General features: G+C 42.0%; 1 protein-coding gene across 11 annotated transcripts in view; it reads left to right on the forward strand.

Moving 5' to 3' along the window:
• RIN2 (Ras and Rab interactor 2) overlaps positions 1-22,745 on the forward strand; it is a 107,573-nt gene that overhangs the window by 53,683 nt on the left and 31,145 nt on the right. For 7 of the 11 annotated variants that reach the window (XM_043544116.1, XM_037896227.2, XM_037896228.2 and 4 more), the window contains 4 exons: positions 5,118-5,212; positions 14,964-15,156; positions 17,986-18,097; positions 20,198-20,270. In XM_043544116.1, coding sequence (XP_043400051.1) covers positions 5,118-5,212; positions 14,964-15,156; positions 17,986-18,097; positions 20,198-20,270 — 473 coding nt within the window. Of the gene's footprint in view, positions 1-1,129; positions 1,198-5,117; positions 5,213-5,423; positions 5,628-7,495; positions 7,620-14,963; positions 15,157-16,540; positions 16,660-17,985; positions 18,098-20,197; positions 20,271-22,745 lie in introns of those variants that run through there. The other 4 variants (XM_043544117.1, XM_027825566.3, XM_043544120.1 and 1 more) reach the window with 4 other exon arrangements.

Raw genomic sequence — 22,745 nt, forward strand, 5'->3', positions numbered from 1 at the left:
TTAGCAACAGCAGAGATGGACAGTTGAGGTATTTGCTGTGAGGAGAGACTCAAAAAATGAAGGCTGTAGGAAGGGTAGAGTAGTGGAAACACCCATATTTCAGCCAGAAAGCTGAGGGAAGAGGTAGTGTAGTAGACTCACACTTCTCTGTTGCAGCAGTCAGGAGACAGAACTGAGGTATAAAGTACTGGAACCTTGAGAGAGAGAGAGAATTCTCCTTCATTCTTCCAGAAGTCAGGCAGGTTGGAGAGGGAGAGAGAAGGTGCATGAGTTTTCCAATTTATCAGACACCTACTAGCTGGAAACTGATATGAAAAATGGAGAGTCCTGGAACATTACCCTTTCCCTATATCTTGATGGGGTGGGGAAGGATGGTACAGTAGAACTTCGAAGTTACGAACACCTGGGGAATGGAGTTTGTTCTTAACTCAGAAACGTTCGTAACTCTGAACAAACGTTATGGTTGTTCTTTCAAAAATTTACAACTGAACACTGACTTAATACAGCTCTGAAACTTTACTATGCAGAAGGAAAAATGCTGCTTTTAACCATCTTAATTTAAATGAAACAAGCACATAAGCAGTTTCCTTACCATGTCAAATCTTATTTTTTAAACGTTCCCTTTATTTTTTTTAGTAGTTTGTTTAACACAGTACTGTACTGTATTTGCTTTTCCTTTCCTTTCCTCTCTGCTGCTGCCCGATTGCATAATTCCAATTCTAAATGAGGGGTGGTGTTGACTGGTCAGTTTGTAACTCTGGTGTTCATAGCTCTGAGGTTCTACTGTAACTCATTTGCTGAACAGTGAGATTCTGAATCTCTTGTCTCTGTCTGCAGCCAGAAGAGTTAGTTCTCTGGAAAAATTTCCCAGCCTTGTGTTTGAGTGCACAGATGATGGGAGAAGTTTGGGTGAGGGGAGAGGGAAGCACTCTGTGTGTATTTTGTGCATATCATCTGTATAAATATGTGTGAGATTTTATTGTGGGAGAGAGAAGTGACAGAAAGAGAGACAGAATATATAATGGAGGAGGTAGCATGCACAATTTAGGGAAAAGGAGAAAAGAGAGAGAAAAGTGGAAGCAGACCCTGAAGACAATTCATAAAAAAGATACACTATGATTTATTACAGGAAAGAGAGAGGAAAAACTGGAGTGGAGTCAGGAACAGCAAGAAGGTTATAAAAGCCAGAAAAGTGCAGTAAGTCGTACTGGTTGTGTAGGACTTGGCATATATATTTCTTGACTAGTTTAGCTTATGAATAAATCTAGCCTGGTGATCTGGGTTCAGTTCCCTGTTATGTCACAGACTTGTGTGTGACCTTGGCCAAGTCACTTAATCTCTTTGTGGCTCAGTTCCCCACCTGTAAAATGGGGGATAATAGCACTTCCCTGCTTTGTAGGGATGCTGTGAAGATAAATGCGTTAAAGATTATAATGTGCTCAGATACTGTGATAATGGGAGGCACATAAAATAGATAATACCTCAAAGGGATCATTCATCCTCGTGGCCTAGGTCTATCAAGGACTAGCCTGCTTTTTTCCCACCAACAGGGTTGCCAATTATTTCTAGGAAGCGTCTCCTATCTAGCACTTCACAGTAACTGGTTGGTTGATTGGCTTGTTGTTCATGGTTTCTAACCTCAGAAATACATGACCACGTGCTAGAATTGGATTAGGTTTGGCCAGCGACGTCTTTTAGTTCAGATTTTCAAGTATGGGAACAAGGGCTCTTTATTTTAATCATATAAAGCAGGACTGCCTGGGCTGGATTCATCCCTACTGTAAAACAAGGAATGAATTTGGCCCCATGTAGTAAAAGCCAACTGAATACACGGCTCGGTTCTTGGCAGTGAAGATGCCATTTCCACTGGTGTGTAGTGCACAAGAGGTGGGTTGCCTTCTAGTGTAGGGTGAGAAAACGACTTCAGTACAATTTCACTGCCGATGTGGCTACGTCTGATGCTTTGAGACTGACTGTGCTTTTTCCCAATTCGCTGTAGTGGTTCAAAGGATGCACTATGCACATTTTCCTTACTCAATACAAGGAAGTCTTTTGTAAATTGTCAAAACAGTGGTACACTGGTACTTCAGATTACTTACTGGGATTGTGATCCTGAAAGGGAAAAAAGCCTATGAAAAGATAGAAGGATGTACTGTATTTCCTGTAGTTTTATTATACAAACCCTGGGGCCTATAACAGGACTGGAGAGCTCTAATCTAAATGGAGACTGAAACCTTTCCTTTGGATTGATCAAAATAATAATGTGCAATAAAAGAAGGCATGCCTGTCTGAGGTCAAAGGAAAGTATCCGTGTGCTTATGACATAATGGGGAAAAATATTGTTTGGTAATAGTACAGGACTTTGAAAACACTGCTCTTGTAAGGCTACCGATATTACTGAGATCTTGTTATTGCCTCTTATGTAATGAAGAAGATAGCTTTGAGTTGGGTTGGAAAGGGTTTGGTTTTTATTATTTATTTTTTTATTTATTTTTAAAGCTTTGCTTACTTTTGGCGATTTTATTTTTAAAAATCTGACTACTCCTGTATTTATTCCATCTCACTTGCATCATGTACCAAGCACACTTCGATGCTATCCCTATGGAAAGTATAGGAGGCTGAATGATTATGACTTGTAAACTTGATGGGAGAATCAATTTCTGCTATTTCCTACAAAATATTTGCAAACATTTGATTCATATATGCCATAATTCCCATAGCTGCTCAGTCACTGAGAATTCCCAAAAAGAAAAGGAGTACTTGTGGCACCTTAGAGACTAACCAATTTATTTGAGCATAAGCTTTCGTGAGCTACAGCTCACTTCATCGGGTGCATACTGTGGAAACTGCAGAAGACATTATATACACAGAGACCATGAAACAATACCTCCTCCCACCCCACTCTCCTGCTGGTAATAGCCCATCCAAAGTGACCACTCTCTTTACAATGTGTATGATAATCAAGTTGGGCCATTTCCAGCACAAATCCAGGTTTTCTCACCCCCCCCCCTTTTTTTTTCCCAAAAACCACACACACAAACTCACTCTCCTGCTGGTAATAGCTTATCCAAAGTAACCACTCTCCTTACAATGTGTATGAAAATCAAGGTGGGCCATTTCCAGCACAAATCCAGGTTTTCTCACCCCCCCACCCCCATACACACACAAACTCACTCTCTTGCTGGTAATAGCTCATCCAAAGTGACCACTCTCCCTACAATGTGCATGATAATCAAGGTGGGCCATTTCCAGCACAAATCCCTCAGACAGAGACAAACACCTACAAGATCTCTATCAAGCATTCTTACAACTACAATACCCACTCGCGGAAGTGAAGAAACAGATTGATAGAGCCAGAAGTCACCTACTACAGGACAGGCCTAACAAAGAAAATAACAGAACGCCACTAGCTGTCACCTTCAGCCCCCAACTAAAACCCCTCCAACGCATTATTAAGGATCTACAACCTATCCTGAAGGATGACCCAACACTCTCACAAATCTTGGGAGACAGGCCAGTCCTTGCCTACAGACAGCCCCCCAACCTGAAGCAAATACTCACCAACTACTACATACCACACAACAGAACCACTAACCCAGGAACCTATCTTTGCAACAAAGCCCGTTGCCAACTGTGCCCACATATCTATTCAGGGGACACCATCACAGGGCCTAATAACATCAGCCACACTATCAGAGGCTCGTTCACCTGCACATCCACCAATGTGATATATGCCATCATGTGCCAGCAATGCCCCTCTGCCATGTACATTGGTCAAACTGGACAGTCTCTACATAAAAGAATAAATGGACACAAATCAGATGTCAAGAATTATAACATTCATAAACCAGTCGGAGAACACTTCAATCTCTCTGGTCACGCAATCACAGACATGAAGGTCGCTATCTTACAACAAAAAAACTTCAAATCCAGACTCCAGCGAGAAACTGCTGAATTGGAATTCATTTGCAAATTGGATACTATTAATTTAGGCTTAAATAGAGACTGGGAGTGGCTAAGTCATTATGCAAGGTAGCATATTTCCCCTTGTTTTTTCCTTCCCCCTCCTCTCCCCCACCCAGACGTTCTGGTTAAACTTGGATTTATGCTGGAAATGGCCCACCTTGATTATCATACACATTGTGAAGAGAGTGGTCACTTTGGATGGGCTATTACCAGCAGGAGAGTGAGTTTGTGTGTGTGTGTGTGGGGGGGGGGGGGGGGGGGCGGAGGGTGAGAAAACCTGGATTTGTGCTGGAAATGGCCCAACTTGATTATCATACACATTGTAAGGAGAGTGATCACTTTAGATAAGCTATTACCAGCAGGAGAGTGGGGTGGGAGGAGATATTGTTTCATGGTCTCTGTGTATATAATGTCTTCTGCAGTTTCCACAGTATGCACCCGATGAAGTGAGCTGTAGCTCAGGAAAGCTTATGCTCAAATTGGTTAGTCTCTAAGGTGCCACAAGTCCTCCTTTTCTTTTTGCGAATACAGACTAAGACGGCTGTTACTCTGAAACCTGAGAATTCCCAGTAACCCTAAACTGAAGCCTCGTTCTGATCCCTCAGTTAAAATATGGGAACACGACATCATTTAACTAAGAACCAGTCTGTTCAGCTGCAGTCCAAGAGTTAGTGCAAAAAATAATTACTCTTTTATTTGTGCAAATATATTTATTTTTGTACCAAAGAAGGTTGAAAATATGGTTTTGTGTACCTGTGAAAGAACTTTTGAAGCTTGTGGTTTTTTTAAAAATGTTTTTATGGAACTTTTTTTTAATTGCAGAATTGAATGTTACAGTAGTCAAAGCATGTGGTTTTTTTAAAATTAATACCTTACTATGTTTGTGCCTATTGAAACTACGGTATTAATATATCTAATTAAAATAATAATCTGATCTAATTTCCTGGGATGTTATATACTGTAGTTAAACTTCAATTGTCCTGCCTCCAAGAACAAGTACAGTCTGTCCCTCACCCTTATTTTTTCTATTGTAAGGGAAGTCCAAATAGAATGGGATAAAAGGTTTGTAATGTCTAGTGACTAACCTTGTCCATTTGGTTTCCACGCCTCTTCCGCTTGCTTGACGTCATACTATTTTTGTCCCTCTCTAGCTCATTGACACAATTGCCTCAGAAATTGGAGAACTGAAACAGGAGATGGTACAGACAGATCTCATGCTGGAAGATGGATCCACTGATTTGCAAAGGTGATTAAAAATATAATATAATAGTTGCTGCCTATTTTCACTGTGCCACTTTATTCGGGAAGCTGACATTTCTGTCACATTCTTTAGCTTTCCTCCTGCGAACACAAAACGTTGTAGGTGCTGTGTAGATCACTAATGAAGGTGTTTGCCTCTGAGCAGTGGGAGTGTCTGCTGATTATGTTGTATGTGTATTTGTTTTAATTTCTTTTAGAAGCAGTTGAACTTTGTGCACTCCCAGTTCCAGAAACCTAGGAAGGAGATACACTTTTAAACACAGAAACTGCTAACATTATTCCTGCTGGTTGTGGAAATGAATCTAACTTTTACATTGTAAAGTGTTTTAGAAATATTCATTGCTCCAGTCAACTTTGTGAAGATTCAGTGGAACTTTCATACAGTAACACCTAGTGAAATGGTTAGTATAGTAAAGTATCGACTGCTATAAAGTGACCCTCATTAAAGTATTTGTGAGATATGTGTGAAGTTAGTTTAATTAAGACCATCTTTAAATGTAAGAACAGTAGACTGATGAATTTTGGGAAGGCTAAGAAAGATGTTACAGTACAAATAAAGTTCTGACTCTTTTTTTAAAATGAAACACCGAGTGCAGGTGTGGGTTATTATAACTGTTAATCTAAATCTATTGCTTTCTGTTGTCAAGCTAGGGAAATAGATAGTGTACGGTAAATATTAGGGCCATACCTCTTTGGTTTTATCTTCTTTAATGTCTTTTTTAGCAGTACTGATATGGAGAAATGTTTGACAATTCATTATGTTGAATTTTAGGGGATTTTTATTCCTCCTAAAAGTTGAAATATTAGTTGTGAAAGGAAAGTAACAGATTCAGACCTCTGAGTGTATTGAGTAAATACGCAGGTTTCTAAGTAACTGATCTTTTATAATATGCGGCCTTGTTATAGCTATGTGGGCCCCAGGCTATTAGAGAGACAAGGTGGGTGAGGCAGTTTCTTTTATTGGACCAATAAAAGATATAACCTTACTCACCTGATCTTTTATAAGGCAGTGAAATGACTTCTTGTTGCAGTACTTATTCATATCTCCGTAGCTAGGGCTTAGTTGCTATTTTCATTGCAGATGCTCATTCAGGCATCTATAACTTGATACTTGAATTTGAATCCAGAGAAAATTTAATATACAAATTGTGAGCCAGTAGAGGTCTGTGTGTGTGGTTTCCTTTTAAAAATGGTTTAAATCATCTTAACCGCTTTTCAAATCTCCAGTATTTTAGAATTGTAGCAGCTGCAAGTACCTGTAGTTGTGTTCTAAAACCTGCTCCAAGGAAATGTTCAGATTGTGAAGTTTCAGCTTCCATTCATTTCAGCAGTTGTGTGGCACAAAGAAATCTTAGAGAGATGTAATCAGCATCTTGGGGAGTGTAGCTAGTGTTGCCCCACCTTCTGTGAGTTGACTCCCTTCATCAGCTGGCGTGAGGGGGAAGGGCATACTTTTTGGGGTAGCAGTAAGGAGCGCCACAAAGCCCATTGCTCTCCATGCTTTCTGAGCCATCCTGCTTTGTGCCTACAGGACAGCTCAGGGGGCTTCTGTTTGACTGCTGCTATTCTGTCTGTCCGTGTCCTCCCCCACCCCCCGGCTATTGTCCTGATAAGGCCAGAATTTGGCCCTGCCTCTTTCAAATGGAGTCTCATGTAGTTGTATTGTTTTGTTTTTTAACTGATTGAGACTTGCAGCCTTATGTCCCTTATGTCTGTGTTTTACATTTTTCCCGGCCAATTAATAATGTATTTCAATAGTTTTCATGGTGTGGTATTCTAAGATATATTGTTCATATTAATGTCATCTGGCAGAGATGGCTTTTTTTTTTTTTTTTAAAATCAGTGACCCATTCATTTCCTTCCAATCATAGCAGCATGGAGAAGATTCATCAGAGCTACCTCTTCCTGAGTGGAGGAGAGGAAACAACCATGTCTGCAGCTCCGTTCCCTCTCCCCTCCTTCCTCCCCCAACCTTGCCCTGACCCCTGTGGGTGGGAGAGAAACAGGCTGGGAGAATGCACATCACCGCTGTTGTATGAGGAACTTGCTGTCATACACTAAACTGGAAAGTTATGCAGCTAGTTGCTGCCTTGACTGCTGTGCAGCCCTTCCGCTCTAGTGAAGTTCCCTTGAGGAGCTGGGACTCAGAGGTTCTGATGACTAAAGGAAGAGCTGGCAGCAAGTCTTCATTAAGCTGCGCTGTCAGGGAGGTGTGGGGGCCCCAGAGTCAGATTCGAGACGCAGGGCCTCTGTTTGTCTGTCTGTCTAGAGACCATGATACCCATCATCCTAGTATCTGAGGAGTGGAGACAAAGTAAAAGTGGCCTGGAAACCAGTTGAAGAATGGGACCAAGAAAAAAAGAACAAATGCATCAGCAAGCACGAAACAGAGGGTATGTCTTCGGTACAGAGTTAACTCAGGCTCTTATTAAAGTGTTGCCCCAACCATCCTTCTGTACATACACACAGTTCTCTCATCCAAATGAGGTGGTGTCTTGAACCTGGGCTAGCTGGCCTGTCTGGAGCTGTAGGCTACAGCGCTACCCTGGGGCTGGTAACCTAGCTACATTGCTGAGGAAACAAGCTAAACCCCTCAGGTTGCTAGTCTTCCAGTGCCTTCCCAGAGTTCCCCCTTGTGCCCAGAAGGACAGACAGGTTCTCCCCCAGTTTACTGAAAAAATGATTGAGTGGATCAGCTTATTGCAGCATGGAGAGCCATGGGATATGCCCACAGATGTTCCAGTAATACACTGGTGAGAACAGCACCTGTGAGAACACAGTAACTTGGGTAGGAATTTGCAGTGTGCTTGCTCACACCTGGGCTAGGCTAACCTGCTGCTCAGACCCAGGTGCTGATCACTGAGTTCGCTCTGCAGTGAAGACATACCTGAAGTTACAGAGCAGGGAAAAGACTCGATGTGTTTTGTGTGCATGAAGAGGGAAAGCTCCACCATCCTCTTAGGGCTTGTCTTGGCTGCGGCTTTGCTATAATGACAGTCATCCGAGCTGCACCAGCACAGTCCCTAGTATAGTCAGACAGTGTGCAAACAATTACTCTATCTGTTTACACTCCAGGCTGGACCAGTGTAGCTACACTGATAGCTGTCATTGGAGCAAATCCTTAGACAAGGCCTTAGACTTAGGACACATCTAAACTGCCTAATAGTTTGGACTACAGGGGTGTGAACAGCAGTGAGCACCAAAGTGCTTTGCTAGAACTCCCCCATGTGGACGATGCAGGCATGAACTGAAAGGTTCCTAGTTCTCCTTAACAGTCCTCTTCAGACAGAACTACATTAATGCAAAGTAGGAACCTTTTAGTTCACACCTGCAGGGTCCACACAGGGGAGTTACAGCGCAGCCCTTTAGTGCACACTGCTGTTCACACCCCCAAAGTCTGAATTACAGAGCGGTGTAGATATGCCTTTACACAAGACCTTAGACTCCAGGAAGGGACAGCAGCTCAGTTATTGCTACTACAACTACAGCAGCATAATTCATGTCTCTGAAATATGTGCAATCAGTAATGGCCCTTTAAAATCCCTGTAGTGCAATCTGTTAATCATAAATGTTGAACTTACAAATGTAGAATTATGTACAAAAAAAACTGCATTCAAAAATAAAACAATGTAAAACTTTAGTGCCTACAAGTCCACTCAGTCCCTCTTCTTGGTCAGCCAATCAGTCAAACAAACAAGGTTGGTTACAATTTGCAGGAGATAATGCTGCCTGCTTCTTGTTTACAATGTCACCTGAAAGTGAGCACAGGCATTCGCATGACACTGTTGTTGCCGGCGTTGCAAGATATTTACGTGCCAGATGCGCTAAAGTTTCATATGTCCCTTCCTGCTTCAGCCACCATTCCAGAGGACATGCTTCCATGCTGATGATGGGTTCTGCTTGATAATGGTCCAAAGCAATGTGGGCTGACACATGTTCGTTTTCATCATCTGAGTCAGATGCCACCAGCAGAAGGTTGATTTTCTTTTTTGGTGGTTTGGGTTCTGTAGTTTTCACATCAGTGTTGCTCTTTTAAGTATCGGGGGTAGCCGTGTTAGTCTGTATCCACAAAAACAACAAGAAGTCCGGTGGCACCTTAAAGATTAACAGATTTATTTGAGCATAAGCTTTCGTGGGTAAAAACCCCACTTCTTCAGATGCAACATGAAGAAGTGGGGTTTTTACCCACGAAAGCTTATGATTAAATAAATCTCTTAGTCTTTAAGGTGCCACTGGACGCCTTGTTGTTTTTGCTCTTTTAAGACTTCTAAAAGCATGCTCCACACCTCGTCTCTCTCAGATTTTGGATGGCACTTTAGATTCTTAAACCTTGGGTCGAGTGCTGTAGCTATTTTTAGAAATCTCACATAGGTACCTTCTTTGCATTTTGTCAAATCTGCTGTGAAAGTGTTCTTAAAACGAACATGTGCTGGGTCATCATCTAAGACTGCTATAACATGAAATATATGCAGAACGCAGGTAAAACGGAGCAGAAGACATACAGTTCTCCCCCCCAAGGAGTACAGTCACAAATTTAATGGATGCATTTTTTTAACGAGCATCATCAGCATGGAAGCATGTCCTCTGGAATGGTGGCCGAAGCATGAAGGGGCATATGAATATTTAGCATATCTGGCATAAGCAATTAATCGCGATTAATTTTTTTGAGTTAATCGCGTGAGTTAACTGCGATTAATTGACAGCCCTACTTTTTACAGTTGAGCTCACAATTAAGGTAAATTTGTAGGCCCAGTTATTACAACAGACTTTACAGTGAGCATGGATTAAATTTAGAGATCACTTTAAGGTTCTTTTCTGCTTCCTGGGTGGTATATAGGGGCCTTCGTGTAAATGGGAATCAGACCCACCATCCTGTTTGCAACAGTCCCGGGAAACAATAAGGACTCAGCTTTGAATTTCTTGACCTTTGTGGGTTAAACTCATTGTTATATGAACAGCAGACTAGCCAGATCTCCTGTGTTTTGGGGTGTGTCTGTCCTGCCCTTTTGCTCTGAGAAGATCATTTTTCTCTCGGGAAGGGATAAACTATCACAGTAAAGCTTGCAGGAATTAAGAAGAGACTTGGCCTAGGAATGGGCAAAAACCTTTAAAGATTCTATAATCCCCCATTTGTATAAGAGAACAGCTATTCTTTTGTGCCCTCTCCTGAAAAGGTATCTTTTTCTTAGATATCACTGATTTCATATTAGATTTCTAACTACAGGTGTTTTAAAATCAACACTGGTTGATTTCAGTTTCTGCAGTTTTGGTGAGGGCTTCAGTGGGGCTTTCTTGGCTTCACTGCCGAAGAACTGTAATTTTGATTCCAAAGCCCAAAATGGACATGGCTGTTAAGCACAACAAAATCCTGTTATATCGGTTTGGGTTTTTTTGTATCACTTCCTGGACTAACAAAGAGAAATACTGTATATGGAAGTGGTCTATATTGATAATGCCTGAGCAAGTCATCTGAACTTAAGCAATGATGGGTAGAGATCGCAAAAGCAACTAAAGGCCTGCTCCTTCAGGTAAAGAAGGGCCTGCTGAGGCCCGAAATGAACTGATTATAGGGGACTAAGAATGAAAAAAAACAGTCAGGAGTGCAGGTTACAGGGTCAAAGCAAGAGATCAAGAGGGGATTGAGAAACTGATGAAAAAGCCACTATAGCTGACAATCCGAGGAGAAACAGACATGTTAGGTGGCAGAAGTGTGTGCATGGATGTGGACACGCATTCCAGCCCTCTGTTTACAGGCAGTAGATCATACTGATTACAAGTTTCAACCTGCGCTGTGGACTTATTACCTTGAGTTAATTGTAGTTAGGATACAGCTAATTATTCATTTCAGCTCTTACCTTCCAAGTATTTCCCACATAATTGTGGGGTTTCATGAACATAAACAAACTAGGCAAAATGTCTGGTTTTCTTTAGTCCCCATGTGAGTTACGCTGAAACCTAGGGAGAATATAACTCTTTCTCGGGGGATTTGAACATAATCAGTGCAAAACATACCAGAATCTATAATAGTTTTATCTCAAACCTACAGAACTTCCATGCAGATATGTTTGCTTTGGTTTTCTGGTTTACTTGCCACTCGTCTTGAATATCAACAGAAGATATCCTGATAAAACACCGGGAGAGTCATTAAATAGTAAAATGTAATGCATTTTAAACTTCTTCTGCTATTGCACAATGTATGTTATAGCAACTTTTTAGTATCTACTATCTCAATCAAATACCCTTCTAACTTTCTGTTGTTCAGTGTTAAGGTACTGTTGTTTTCAAAGAAACAATACATAACAAGATCCCAAGGAGTTTTTCAGCACTTCTCCAATTTCGATTGTATATCTGTAACCCCCTTCTCGCTGGAATAGTCCTTATTCCTTTGGTTTGTGGACCATTTCTTAAAGAAAATGCAAAGACTAAGGGCTTGATTCTCATTTACACTATGGTGGTGTAAAAGTGCCCTTCTAGTGGTGGCTGGATTTGGCTGGCTGGATTTGTCCCCTGGTGTCTATTAAATTAGCTGTGCATAAATGACTTGCAGGTTGTATAATCATTTGCCAACTGGTCTTCCTGGAATTTTAGTTCACGCATGACTGGTTCACGCAAGACTGGTGTCTCTTCCTTCCATCTACTATGAAGAAAACCTGTAGGGAATGGGAATATTATATATTTAAAAAGGGCAATTTGTTCCCAGTTAACTTGTGTGGGGTTGCTAAGATGAGCCACTGCTGATCCTGCTCTAAAGCATTAGTTCATGTGAATCAGAGAGAGCATTTGGTAGGGGTGGAAAGACACTTTACACTGATGTGTCCATAATCCTTTGTCTCTATGTGAGAGGCCAACACACACAGCTGCAAGGAGCTTCTGCAATTTAATTTTGTGTATCTAGGTTACGGAGGTGTGAACACCTGTACTATGTTTCTTCCTGTACCTGGCATGTGGAATGGTTTGTGTGGATAGACCTTCTGATAAACACTCTCTGGCTTAAATAAGTAGGTGTCAAGGTTAATCTTCTTACATATAGCATAAAGGGCGTGTATGACTGTGTGTTTGGAAGCATTAAGATCTGAGTTGCTTTTAATCCACTGGTAAATAGTGGGGAGCTAGGACACACGTACACGTACGTTCTCCCTTGGCATTCTTTAAATATCGTTATTTAAGCAAGCAGTGCATTGCTGATGTCAGTAATGCTGCTTCTCTTACAGTTAACATTGATGTTCTTACATGAGTAAAACTTACTCCCTCTGTCTGCCATCCTGAGTAGGCAAAAGGCAATAGTCTTGACATGGTTAAGTTTGCAGCCGATTCTATTAAAAAGATCATCTTCTTTAGGCCCCCCCTCCCCCCATATAACTCTCTGGCTTGGAAAATTCATTTGGCTTTAGTACTGCTAACTTGCTCTGAAGGCAAAAGCAGAAAGTTTCTGCAGAAAATGTGTTAGACTGTTTGAGCTGCAGCTTCAGAAAACATGACGGTGATTGCAGAAGTAAAAAATCTCTGTAACTTGTTATAACTTATCATTTGTTTCTGGCAGCACCAGCAGCAGCATAGGTGTTTTGCAAATATAAAAGGTACTGTCTCTACTTATAGCTTGTATTCTAATGTAACAAGCAGAGATGGAGGGTAGGGGAATGGGGAAATGCAAGCCAGGCAGGTGGTGATTGGACACATCGTGGTAATATAAAATTTTAATGACTGTTGTAGCTCTTACTTAGCCATGGAATAAGAGTGAGTAAGGCGTGCCCCCTTCCCCCAATTTTCCTTCTGAGACTTTGACCATAGTGGGGAGAACTGGGACTGTTTGTCCAGATGTCCTGGCTGTGAGCAAGTAGTCAGGGAGTGGGGGAGCAATGGGGTGTGGGGCATGGCTCTGCCCCTCCTATTCTGACTAGAATAGCTGGCTGGGCGCATAGTGGAGAATGAGCTGATCCATGAAAAGGGGTGAAGCAACTTACTCCCCCTTCAGAACAAGCAGGGAGCATGGAGGAAATGTGACCTACAATTTGGTCCCTGATCTGCTCCTGGGGTGGCGCAGCTACATGCCAGCCCTTCTTATTTAGGGCAGATCGTAAAGTCACAACGTAGTCTGGTGTGACTGGTAGGACAGAGAGCCACGTTCTTTCATTAGGAGGGAGAACATCTCTGCTCTTGATCTTTAGGGCATACAGCACTTGTGCTCAAAGTTTTCCTGTGCCTGCTCTAGTTTTTGCATCAGGAGATCAGTTGCCAAAGTAACAGTTCTGTAATTGTTTCGAACAACACAGGATGTTCTTTAGTTGGGAAATAAGGAAGGACTGCAGACATTCATGCGCAAGCCATACTGCGTGTTCAAAAGTTTGGAATTGAAGAAGAAAATTTGAATAAAACAACCATACAGTGCTGAGTTCATTTAGTTTCTTTGCAAGCGCATGTTTTTAGTATGTAGTATCAGCATCCCCAGCGCGTGGTGGTGTTATTCAGTTAAACAAGTATTTTAATAACTTGCTACCCTGCCACAAAATAAATTTAACTCAGATTAGCTTGCCAAGTTCCCCTTTTAGGGACAGCTTCTGCCTTCTTTCCCTACTTGGGAAGAATTAAGTGTCAAAACCAAAGCACTTTAAACTTTATACGTCTGTTTATCTGTTTATTTTCAATTGCGAGGCAAGGACATTTTAAAAAAGGTAGTGATGAAAGGCCTCACTTTGACACACAGTAAAATGTCTGACAGAGAAGCTGGAAGAAAGTGGGTTTAAAATGCAGGCCATGTTTGTTTGCATTACTTTAGTACCTACAGGCCCTGGTCAGGATCAGAGTCCCATTGTGCTTGGTGCTGTTCACACAGGAAGGACAAAAGTAGTCTCTGCCCCAAAGAGCGTACAGTCTTTGATTATGATAGAACACAACAGATGGGTAAATGGGAGGATGAGGGATTGGTGAAACAGGCCAGTTTTGCACTGTAAGTGATAGTCACAGCTCATTGTGGTCAGCTGGCAACATATTGTAGGCATCATAGTCAAGGTGAGTCTTAAGGAGGATCGTTTGAATTTTTTTGGAGGGGTTTCTCCCATGCATAAGGGTCATCAAGGGAGAAGGCATAGAGGTGTTTGAAGGAGAAGCTGAGTGACCGGAGCACTGGTGGAGCAAAAGGGGCAGTCAGTGTTGTGATAGCTTAGTAGAGTGGCTAGTTAGGGGGAGCCTAAGCCATGAAGAGCCTTAACAGCAAAGAGAAGAAGCAGGTGTATCGTGTGGAGGAAAAGGGAGTGCCAACTGAGTGGTGCAAAGAGGGGAGTGCCATGGTAAGAGCACTGAGCAGCATTTTGAATGAACTTGAGTGGGGCAAGGTTTCTGTAGGTTCTGACTTTTGGGATCCAGATGGGAATAAAAATATCTGAATAATAATAAAAAAACTCTCTTAACATGAACATAAGAGAGGAATGGATATTAAAATTGATACCCTACTTAATTAATATAGACAGGCGTGCATATAGGTGTGTATAGTATCTCCTTGTAGTTAATTGCTGGACTTCAAAAGGCTATTGTCCACCTCACAGTAATGTACTCTAACTTGCTCTTGAAGAGAATTTGTGATATGATACTAGTGATATGAAATCTGAACAGAAGAAATACCTAGTAAGGGGGGATACCCACAGTGTTGTCATTTAAGAGAATTCCCTATTTGTAGAATTGTTTGCTCTTTGAGTAATGTACCTGCCTACATTTTAATTGTTGTTTAATTCTCTTCCTCATAGCCCAGTAAAGGACATGGATAATGTCTGTTCTGAGAAAAAGGACTTAAAAGGCTGTCCCCGGGACTCTGGCTATGACAGTCTTTCCAATAAACTCAGCATACTGGATAAACTTCTCCACACCCATCCTGTGTGGCTACAGCTTGGCCTGAATGATGCTGAAGCAGTGGAAATTCTGCAGTCCCAGCCTCCTGGAGTAAGAGACAAATCTTCAAAATGTTTTAATTTATTTAAAGGTTTCAGAGTAGCAGCCGTGTTAGTCTGTATTCGCAAAAAGAAAAGGAGTACTTGTGGCACCTTAGAGACTAATCAATTTATTTGAGCATAAGCTTTTATGAGCTATAGCTCACTTCATCGGATGCATAAAGTGGAAAATGCAGTGAGGATGTTTTATACACACAGACAATGAAAAAATGGGTGTTTATCACTTCAAAAGGTTTTCTCTCCCCCCACCCCACTCTCCTGCTGGTAATAGCTTATCTAAAGTGATCACTCTCCTTACAATGTGTATGATAATGAAGGAAACCTTTTGAAGTGATACACACCCATTTTTTCATGGTCTGTGTGTATAAAACATCCTCACTGCATTTTCCACTTTATGCATCCGATGAAGTGAGCTGTAGCTCACAAAAGCTTATGCTCAAATAAATTGGTTAGTCTCTAAGGTGCCACAAGTACTCCTTTTCAATTTATTTAAGTATCTCTTCCTAATGTAGCACATACTCACCAGTGGGTTACGTGCATAAAAGGAAGCTCATCCCTTAAAGCCACAGCAGTTCAAGTCTGGGATGAGTCATCCCCCTTATGTGATAGCCACCATCTTGGCTGACGCTTTGTGGATTGAACTAGGGCCAAAAACATGAGCTGATATAGCTACAGAGCCTTGCCTCTCTAGCTGGGGCTGTAGATGACTCATGTTCTCTATGGATCACGCACAGAGGAGGGACCTGTAAAGCACACTTACCAATGGGTCACACTATTATTAGATTTGCTGGGCTGGACCCTGGGCCCAGCTAAAAATTCTCCCAAGGTGAGGGAGCTCTGGGCTAGTGTAAAGCTGAAGTAGCCAGTTTCTTCTCTAGGTGCACCCCACGTCCTGGCACAGGGGACTTGTCAGAGGTGGGAGTGGGCAGCATGAGGTGCAACTGCACTCCATTAGTTCTTGGCTGGTGTATGAGCCTTGGGGACTTTGAGACTCCAGATCTCTCTAGCCTGTGCCGGAGCTGGATTAGATGCAGCATGTTAATTCGGGGAGCCTTATCTGGCTCTCTTATAGTACCCCTCTTTCTCGTACCCTCAGCAGATCTCTGTGCAGGAAAGAATCTGACCTGCTAGGCTTATAAGTGCAAACAAAAATCTGTTTCTGTCAGCACATCACACTTGGCTTTGGGCCTAAAAGGGCCATCATCAATTTAAATAGCTCATTTCTGTCTGAAAATGTTGATCTTCCATTATTATGAGTAATAGTGTGCCTAAGCTGAAAGCAATTAGTAGAAAACCATTTTTTCCTCCTTTTGTTTACTTTGTGCCAGTAACAGCATTTGTGTACAGTCACTGTCATTGTTTCCCCTCTGCAGTTAGGCTCCAGTCCTTCAATGAGCTCCATATGGGTGGACTTCAGTGTCCATGTGGAGCCCTGTTGACTTATATGGATTATTCCTCAAATATGTGAAAAGCAGCCTGCAAGACTGGGACTAAAGTTAGTTTCTTTCTTGATGAAAAGCCCCTTATAAACATTGGGAGGGGACCAGAAAAGTGCTTATAAAGCCATTTAAAAAAGCAAACCTTCAACTGAAGTGAATTTCAGTGGGAACTGGGCACCTTAACTCACTTAAATTCCTTTTAATATCCCAGATTTACTTTTTCAGCTCTATTATCCCTGTAATCAAATCAAAATTTACATTTTATTAAACATATTTTGGGGGATTGAAATTTGCATTCTTGATTATAGCGGTTTACATCCTCAGATATTTGTGTTGTGTTTCAAAATGTATAACCCTGGAAGTTGAAGCTAGAGAAATTCAAACTAGAAATAAAGCTCACCTTTTTTTCATAGTGAGGGTAATTTAACCATTGAAGCAGCATACAGATGGATATAGTGGAGACTCTGTCATTTTGTCTTTTAAAATGAAAATGGGATCTTTCTAAAAGATGTAGTTTAATTCCACCATAAATTATTGGATGTAAGAAGACAGGTTAGTAATAGAGAGCAAGCTAGATCACTTAATAAACTGGATATAAGCAAACAATATGCATTTTAATACAGCTGAATGGAAATGTAGACCACTGGGAACAAAGATGTAGGCCACACTTATAGGATGGGGGACTGTGTCCTGGGACGCAGTGACTCTGAAAGATGTGGTGTGGGGATAACCAGATGAACATGAGCTCTTAGTGTGACTCTGTGGCCAGGAAGAACTAATGCAATCCTGGGGAGCATAAATGGGGGAGTCTCAAGTAGGAGTAAACAAGTTATTTTACCTCTGTTTTCGTCACTGGTGTGACCACTTATGGAATACTGTATCCAGATACCCACAGTTCAAGAAGGATGTTGATAAATGGGAGAGGGTTCAGAGAAGAGCCACAAGAATCATTAAAGGATTAGAAAACATGCCTGTAGTGATGAGCTAAATAGACGGAGCTCCTTGTATCTACATGGGGAACAAATATTTAATAATGGGCTCTTCAATCTAGTAGAGAAAGATATAACATGATCACATGGCTGGAAGTTGAAGCTAGATAAATGTAGACTGGAACCGAGGTATAAATTTTTAATGGTGAGAGTAATTAACCATGGAACAATTTACTAAAGGTCATGGTGGATGCTCCATCACTGACAATTTTTACATCAAGATTGGATGTTTTTGTAAAAGATCTGCTCTAGGAATTTTGGGAAAGTTCTCTGGCCTGTGTTATGGAGGAGGTCAGATTAGATTATTTTAATGGTCCCTTCTGGCCTTAAAATCTATGAAAAGCATCTATAACAAAGATTTCTAAAATCTTATTTTTCCCCCCCTCTTGATAGATCTTTCTGGTTAGGAAATCCACAAGAATGCAGAAGAAAGTCCTATCGCTCCGTCTACCCAATGAGTTTGGATCTCGCCTCAAGGAATTTGCAATAAAAGAAAGCACATATAGTAAGTCATGTATTATGGGAGTCATTTGCTATACTGTATGGGCCAGATTCACTTTGCATCGATGAAACCCGGCTCTAGACTGTAAGCAGCGCAAAAAAAAAAAAAAAAGTCAACCATGGTCAAAGGAATAACAGTGCAAGCTGCCTACAACCCCCACTTTGCTGAGGGTTCCTAAGCCATCTGGGCAGACCTTCACGTGAGTGAGGCTGGCCCTGGAGGGGTTGGGCAATGTGCAGAGTAAGGCTTTGATTAAATAAGGTACTTAAAAATATATGCCTAACTTGCCATAAGCAAGTGAATAGTCCCACTGAAGTCAATTAGAATACTCATATGCTTAAAGTTAAGGCATGCACATAAGTACCATGCTGAATGGGGGCCTCAGTGCTTGTTATAGGCAGTCTCCACTTGTGAGGCTTCCATAGAACCCTACCAGAATTTAAAACTGTCCTTCCATGATGATGCCACCATCACCCTCCACCAGGTGACTTCTCTTTTGGCACATCTTTGCCCTGGGCACAAAGGAGAATCTGGGTTTATGTATTATTTTTAGTCATTTACTTGTTTCTCAGACTTAAGAACAATTTTCACCAATCATGGGGTCAGAAATTTAACCCCATTGAGAAACATTTCTAATAATCCTTGGTTTTCATAATGATGCAAGTATTATTTGTTCCATGTCTCAGGCCTTGTCTACTCTGCCACTTTACAGCGCTGAAAATTTCTCACTCGGGGTGTGAAAAAACACCCCCCTGAGCAATGCAAGTTTCAGCACTGTAAAGTGGCAGTGTAGACAGTGAGCGGCTCCCAGCGCTGTTAGCTTCTCCCCTCATGGGGGTGGGTTTTTTACAGCACGGGGAGAGCTCTCTCCCAGCGCTGGTGCTGCGACTACATAGCCAGGTTAAAGCGCTGCCATGGCAGCGCTTTGGCATCAGTAGTGAAGACATACCGTTAGTTACTAGAAATAAAACATAGGCAGGGTTCCAGTAAGTTTCAAAACAAAGCTGTAGTGATCTCTGTGAAAAGAGGGAGTGAAAAACAGTTCTAGGTAAAACTGAAAATAAAAAGAGGAAGCTGTATCTTCCTCAGATTGGAGCACAGTTTGGAAACTGCAAATAGAACAAAGGGGGGGTTATTTTAACAATGTGCTGGAAACTGCGATTGAAATTTAGCAACAGTTTCAGCTAAGCAGCCTTCTTCAGGAATGATCTATGAAGGAAAAGCTACCAAGACCTTTATCTTTTTATAGTGTCCTTATGTGATTGAGCTTTTTTTCTTTCATATGTTTATCCATTACTATTCCCCTGAGTCTTTACTTACATGGCTTCTTTACTCAGAGTGACATTTACTACTGACAGGAATGGGTAGCTCTGTGTTTGAAGTTAACGGATTTGTACCAGCTTGTATTAGTATTTATCCATGATCTGTAAACATGTATTGATATCAATACAAAACCGTGGTGGAAATTACATGGTAAAGATCTTTATTATTTCTGTGTATTTAAAATAACAATGTTTGAATTTTTAGAAAAGTTCTAGTGCAACTTTATTAGAAAAAAATATTTAGCTAAACAATTTGTAATAGCCATCACAAAGCATTAGTATGAATGAGACTTGATGGAAGAGTTTTGTTAAAAGGGGAATGATTCATAGATTTGCCACCAATCCTTACCAGTGGTTACTGTATTGCTGCTAATGTAATTGAGGCAAAAAATGGAAAGGATGGGTGCCAAGAGAAGGAAAGAGGTTTTTAATTAACTTGTCTATATTAGTACTATGAATAACACAAGGTCTCAGTTGTTGACTGGCTGTTCTGTTAGAAGTTGTGCAATTTTAATCTCTTTGATTCATTTCCCAAGGATTAGAACACGTTTGGAATGAAAAAAACAAACCCACCGCCCAGACTATCAGTATGTTTACTAGAATGTTTTTGACTGAGACACGTACTCCTCCACACAATTGTTTTTGATTAACAAAACAGTAGTCAGTTTGATGCTGCAAACTACTTACGCTGTGCAAAAGCCAGGAGTGTTTATATTAAGCCTGGTTTCTTGGAATGTGCATTGAAAGACTGATCTGTTTTTTTCATAATCTTTCTTTGCAGCCTTTTCTTTGGAGGGCTCTGGAATAAGTTTTGCTGATTTATTCAGGCTCATCGCTTTCTACTGTATTAGCAGGTAAGATTGTATTATGTTATGTTTTGAGTAGCATTTGCTAGACATCCTTAAAAATGAGTAACCATCCGTAAGGATTTTCTTGATTAAATATGGTATAAATATTCATCATCATCATCTCCTTTTGCCAAGGTTGGGTAGGATTGACTTCCATTTGTTTCTTGGCTTAGATAAGTACCTAGACTGCTAGCCACCTTAAGTCTAGTATAGATATTACTAATCTATAAATATTAGTAGACTGTTTTAGAGGATAACTGGCTAAATAACAAGAGAGTATGAACTGAAGCTAAGAAAACATAAAAGGAAGTCCTTGTTACCCACTGTCTTATGTGGCACTGACTAACAGGATAGTCACCATTATTGGAGAAAGTAGTATAGAACACTTCATTGACTAGACTGTGTAAATGTCTGTGTGTTATGCAGCAGTACAGCCAAAAGATTTGTAAACTGAAGAAAAAATGTGAAAGTTTTGACAGATTTCAGTGTTATGATGGTCTTGTTAAACCGTTGCCTCACTGGTTCTCCCTGTTGCGTGTGTGTTGAAGTGCCTGATATGTGCCCCTTAAATTCATTTTACTGTGAATTCAGTACTTGTCACAAGTCCTGGATTGATAGCTCCGGGGACTCAAGTCCTATGTTTAGCCATAGAACAGGTAGAGCAAGGCCAAACTTCATATCTTGGGGAATCTGTTCTAAAGGCGGAGTTCGATCTCCTTGGCTCAGACTGCCAACAAGGTTGCCAATTATTGTTGGTTATGGTGGTGATTTATGGCAGTGTGAATATTTACCCACTGGAGACTGAGAGCACCAACCTTCTTGTTGTTGTTTACGTTATGGAGCACACAGAACCCCCAAGATCAGGACCCCATTGTGCTAGATGCTAGAGACCAGGGGTTGGCAAACTTTTTGTGCAGAGGGCCACATCTGGGTGGAGAAATCGTATGCAGGGCCGGGGCAGTGGGTTGGGGTGCGGGAGGGAGTGCGGGGTGTGGGAGGGAGCTCAGGGCAGGGGGTTGGGGTGCGGGAGGGAGTGCGGGGTGTGGGAGGGAGCTCAGGGCAGGGGGTTGGGGTGCAGGAGGAGTCTGAGGTGAAGGCAGGGAGTTGCGGGGCAGGGTGCAGGAGGGGTTCGGGTTTCAGCCCGGTGCCGCTTACCTAAAGTGGCTTCGATGTGGCAGCAGCGCGCACTGGGGCCAGGGTAGGCTCCCAGCCTGCCTGCCCTGGCCTCGCACCACTCCGGGAAGCGGCCGGAACCATATCCCTGTGCAACCCCTGGGGGAGGGGGAGCACAGAGCTCCGCACGCTGCCCTTGCCGTGCCTCCAGATACCTCCCCCGAAGCTCCCATTGACCGTGGTTCCCTGTTGCCAGCGAATGGGAGCTGCGGGGGGTGGTGCCTGGAGGCAAGGGCAATGTACAGAGCCCTCTACCTCCCCTTCCCCAGGGGCTGCAGGGACTTGGTGCTGGCTGCTTCTGAGAGCGGCGCGGGGCCTGCAGCACCATGGGGGGGCGATCCCGCGGGCCGGATCCAAAGCCCTGACGGGCTGGATCCGGCCCGCAGGCTGTAGTTTGCCCACTCCTGCTATAGATGCACATGGTAGAAGACAAGCTCATTCATATAAATAACTTAACAGCACTCAGAGAGTGACTGAGCCAGACTGGATTGAAACTGGTAACCTAGCAGTGAAAGGTCCCCTATCTCATCCCCATTCACACTCTGTTTAAAATTCCATTTAGTCAGAATAGCTTTTAATTTTCCATATGGGGCTTTACATTCATTTTTGTTCAGGGCAAGGTTGATCCTGAATCTCCAGTTAAGGCCCAGCAGTTGCATGGAATCATCCTGCCTGGGGAAATCAGGAATTGCAAGGGTGGATGCAAGACTGCACCGTCCCTGCAGCTGTGCTCCAATTTGCAGCCCTGCTTCCTTTCTTGCTGCACCCTCATACAGTGAAAGACAAAGAAAAGTGAGGAGAAAACAGAAGGGTGGTACAAATCCACACATAGCTGTAACTATTCCAAAATGCTACACATGGATATTCATAGAGACACCCGCACCTGAAATCATATCCAGGGGTTTTAATAGATTGATTTTTTTTTTTTTTTTTTTTTTACCCTCCGTCATTAGCAAGATGCTCCTAGAAGCTTGCGGTTTATTTCCCTGCCAGTGTCTTTCTTTGATAATATCTTATTTTGCTCTTTCTCAAGCAGCAGAAAACATTCCCATTCCTATCCTTTTCAGACTATGTCTTGGCATCATGTGGGATATAAGTGGGAATATGCAAAGTACTGGGGGAAGCTGTAGTCAGTGACTGTGACAGAGCAGCAGAGGGAGTACATGACATCTCTTAGTGTATCTAAGGCCTTGTCACACTACCGGGGTAAGTAGACCTAAGTTATGCTACTCCAGGTACTTGAATAACAGAGCTGGAGTTGACGTAGCTTAGATTGATTTACTGCGGTGTCTACACCACACTGGCGTC

Source organism: Chelonia mydas, chromosome 3, assembly GCF_015237465.2.
Source record: "Chelonia mydas isolate rCheMyd1 chromosome 3, rCheMyd1.pri.v2, whole genome shotgun sequence".
In the NCBI taxonomy this organism is placed as follows: domain Eukaryota; kingdom Metazoa; phylum Chordata; order Testudines; family Cheloniidae; genus Chelonia; species Chelonia mydas.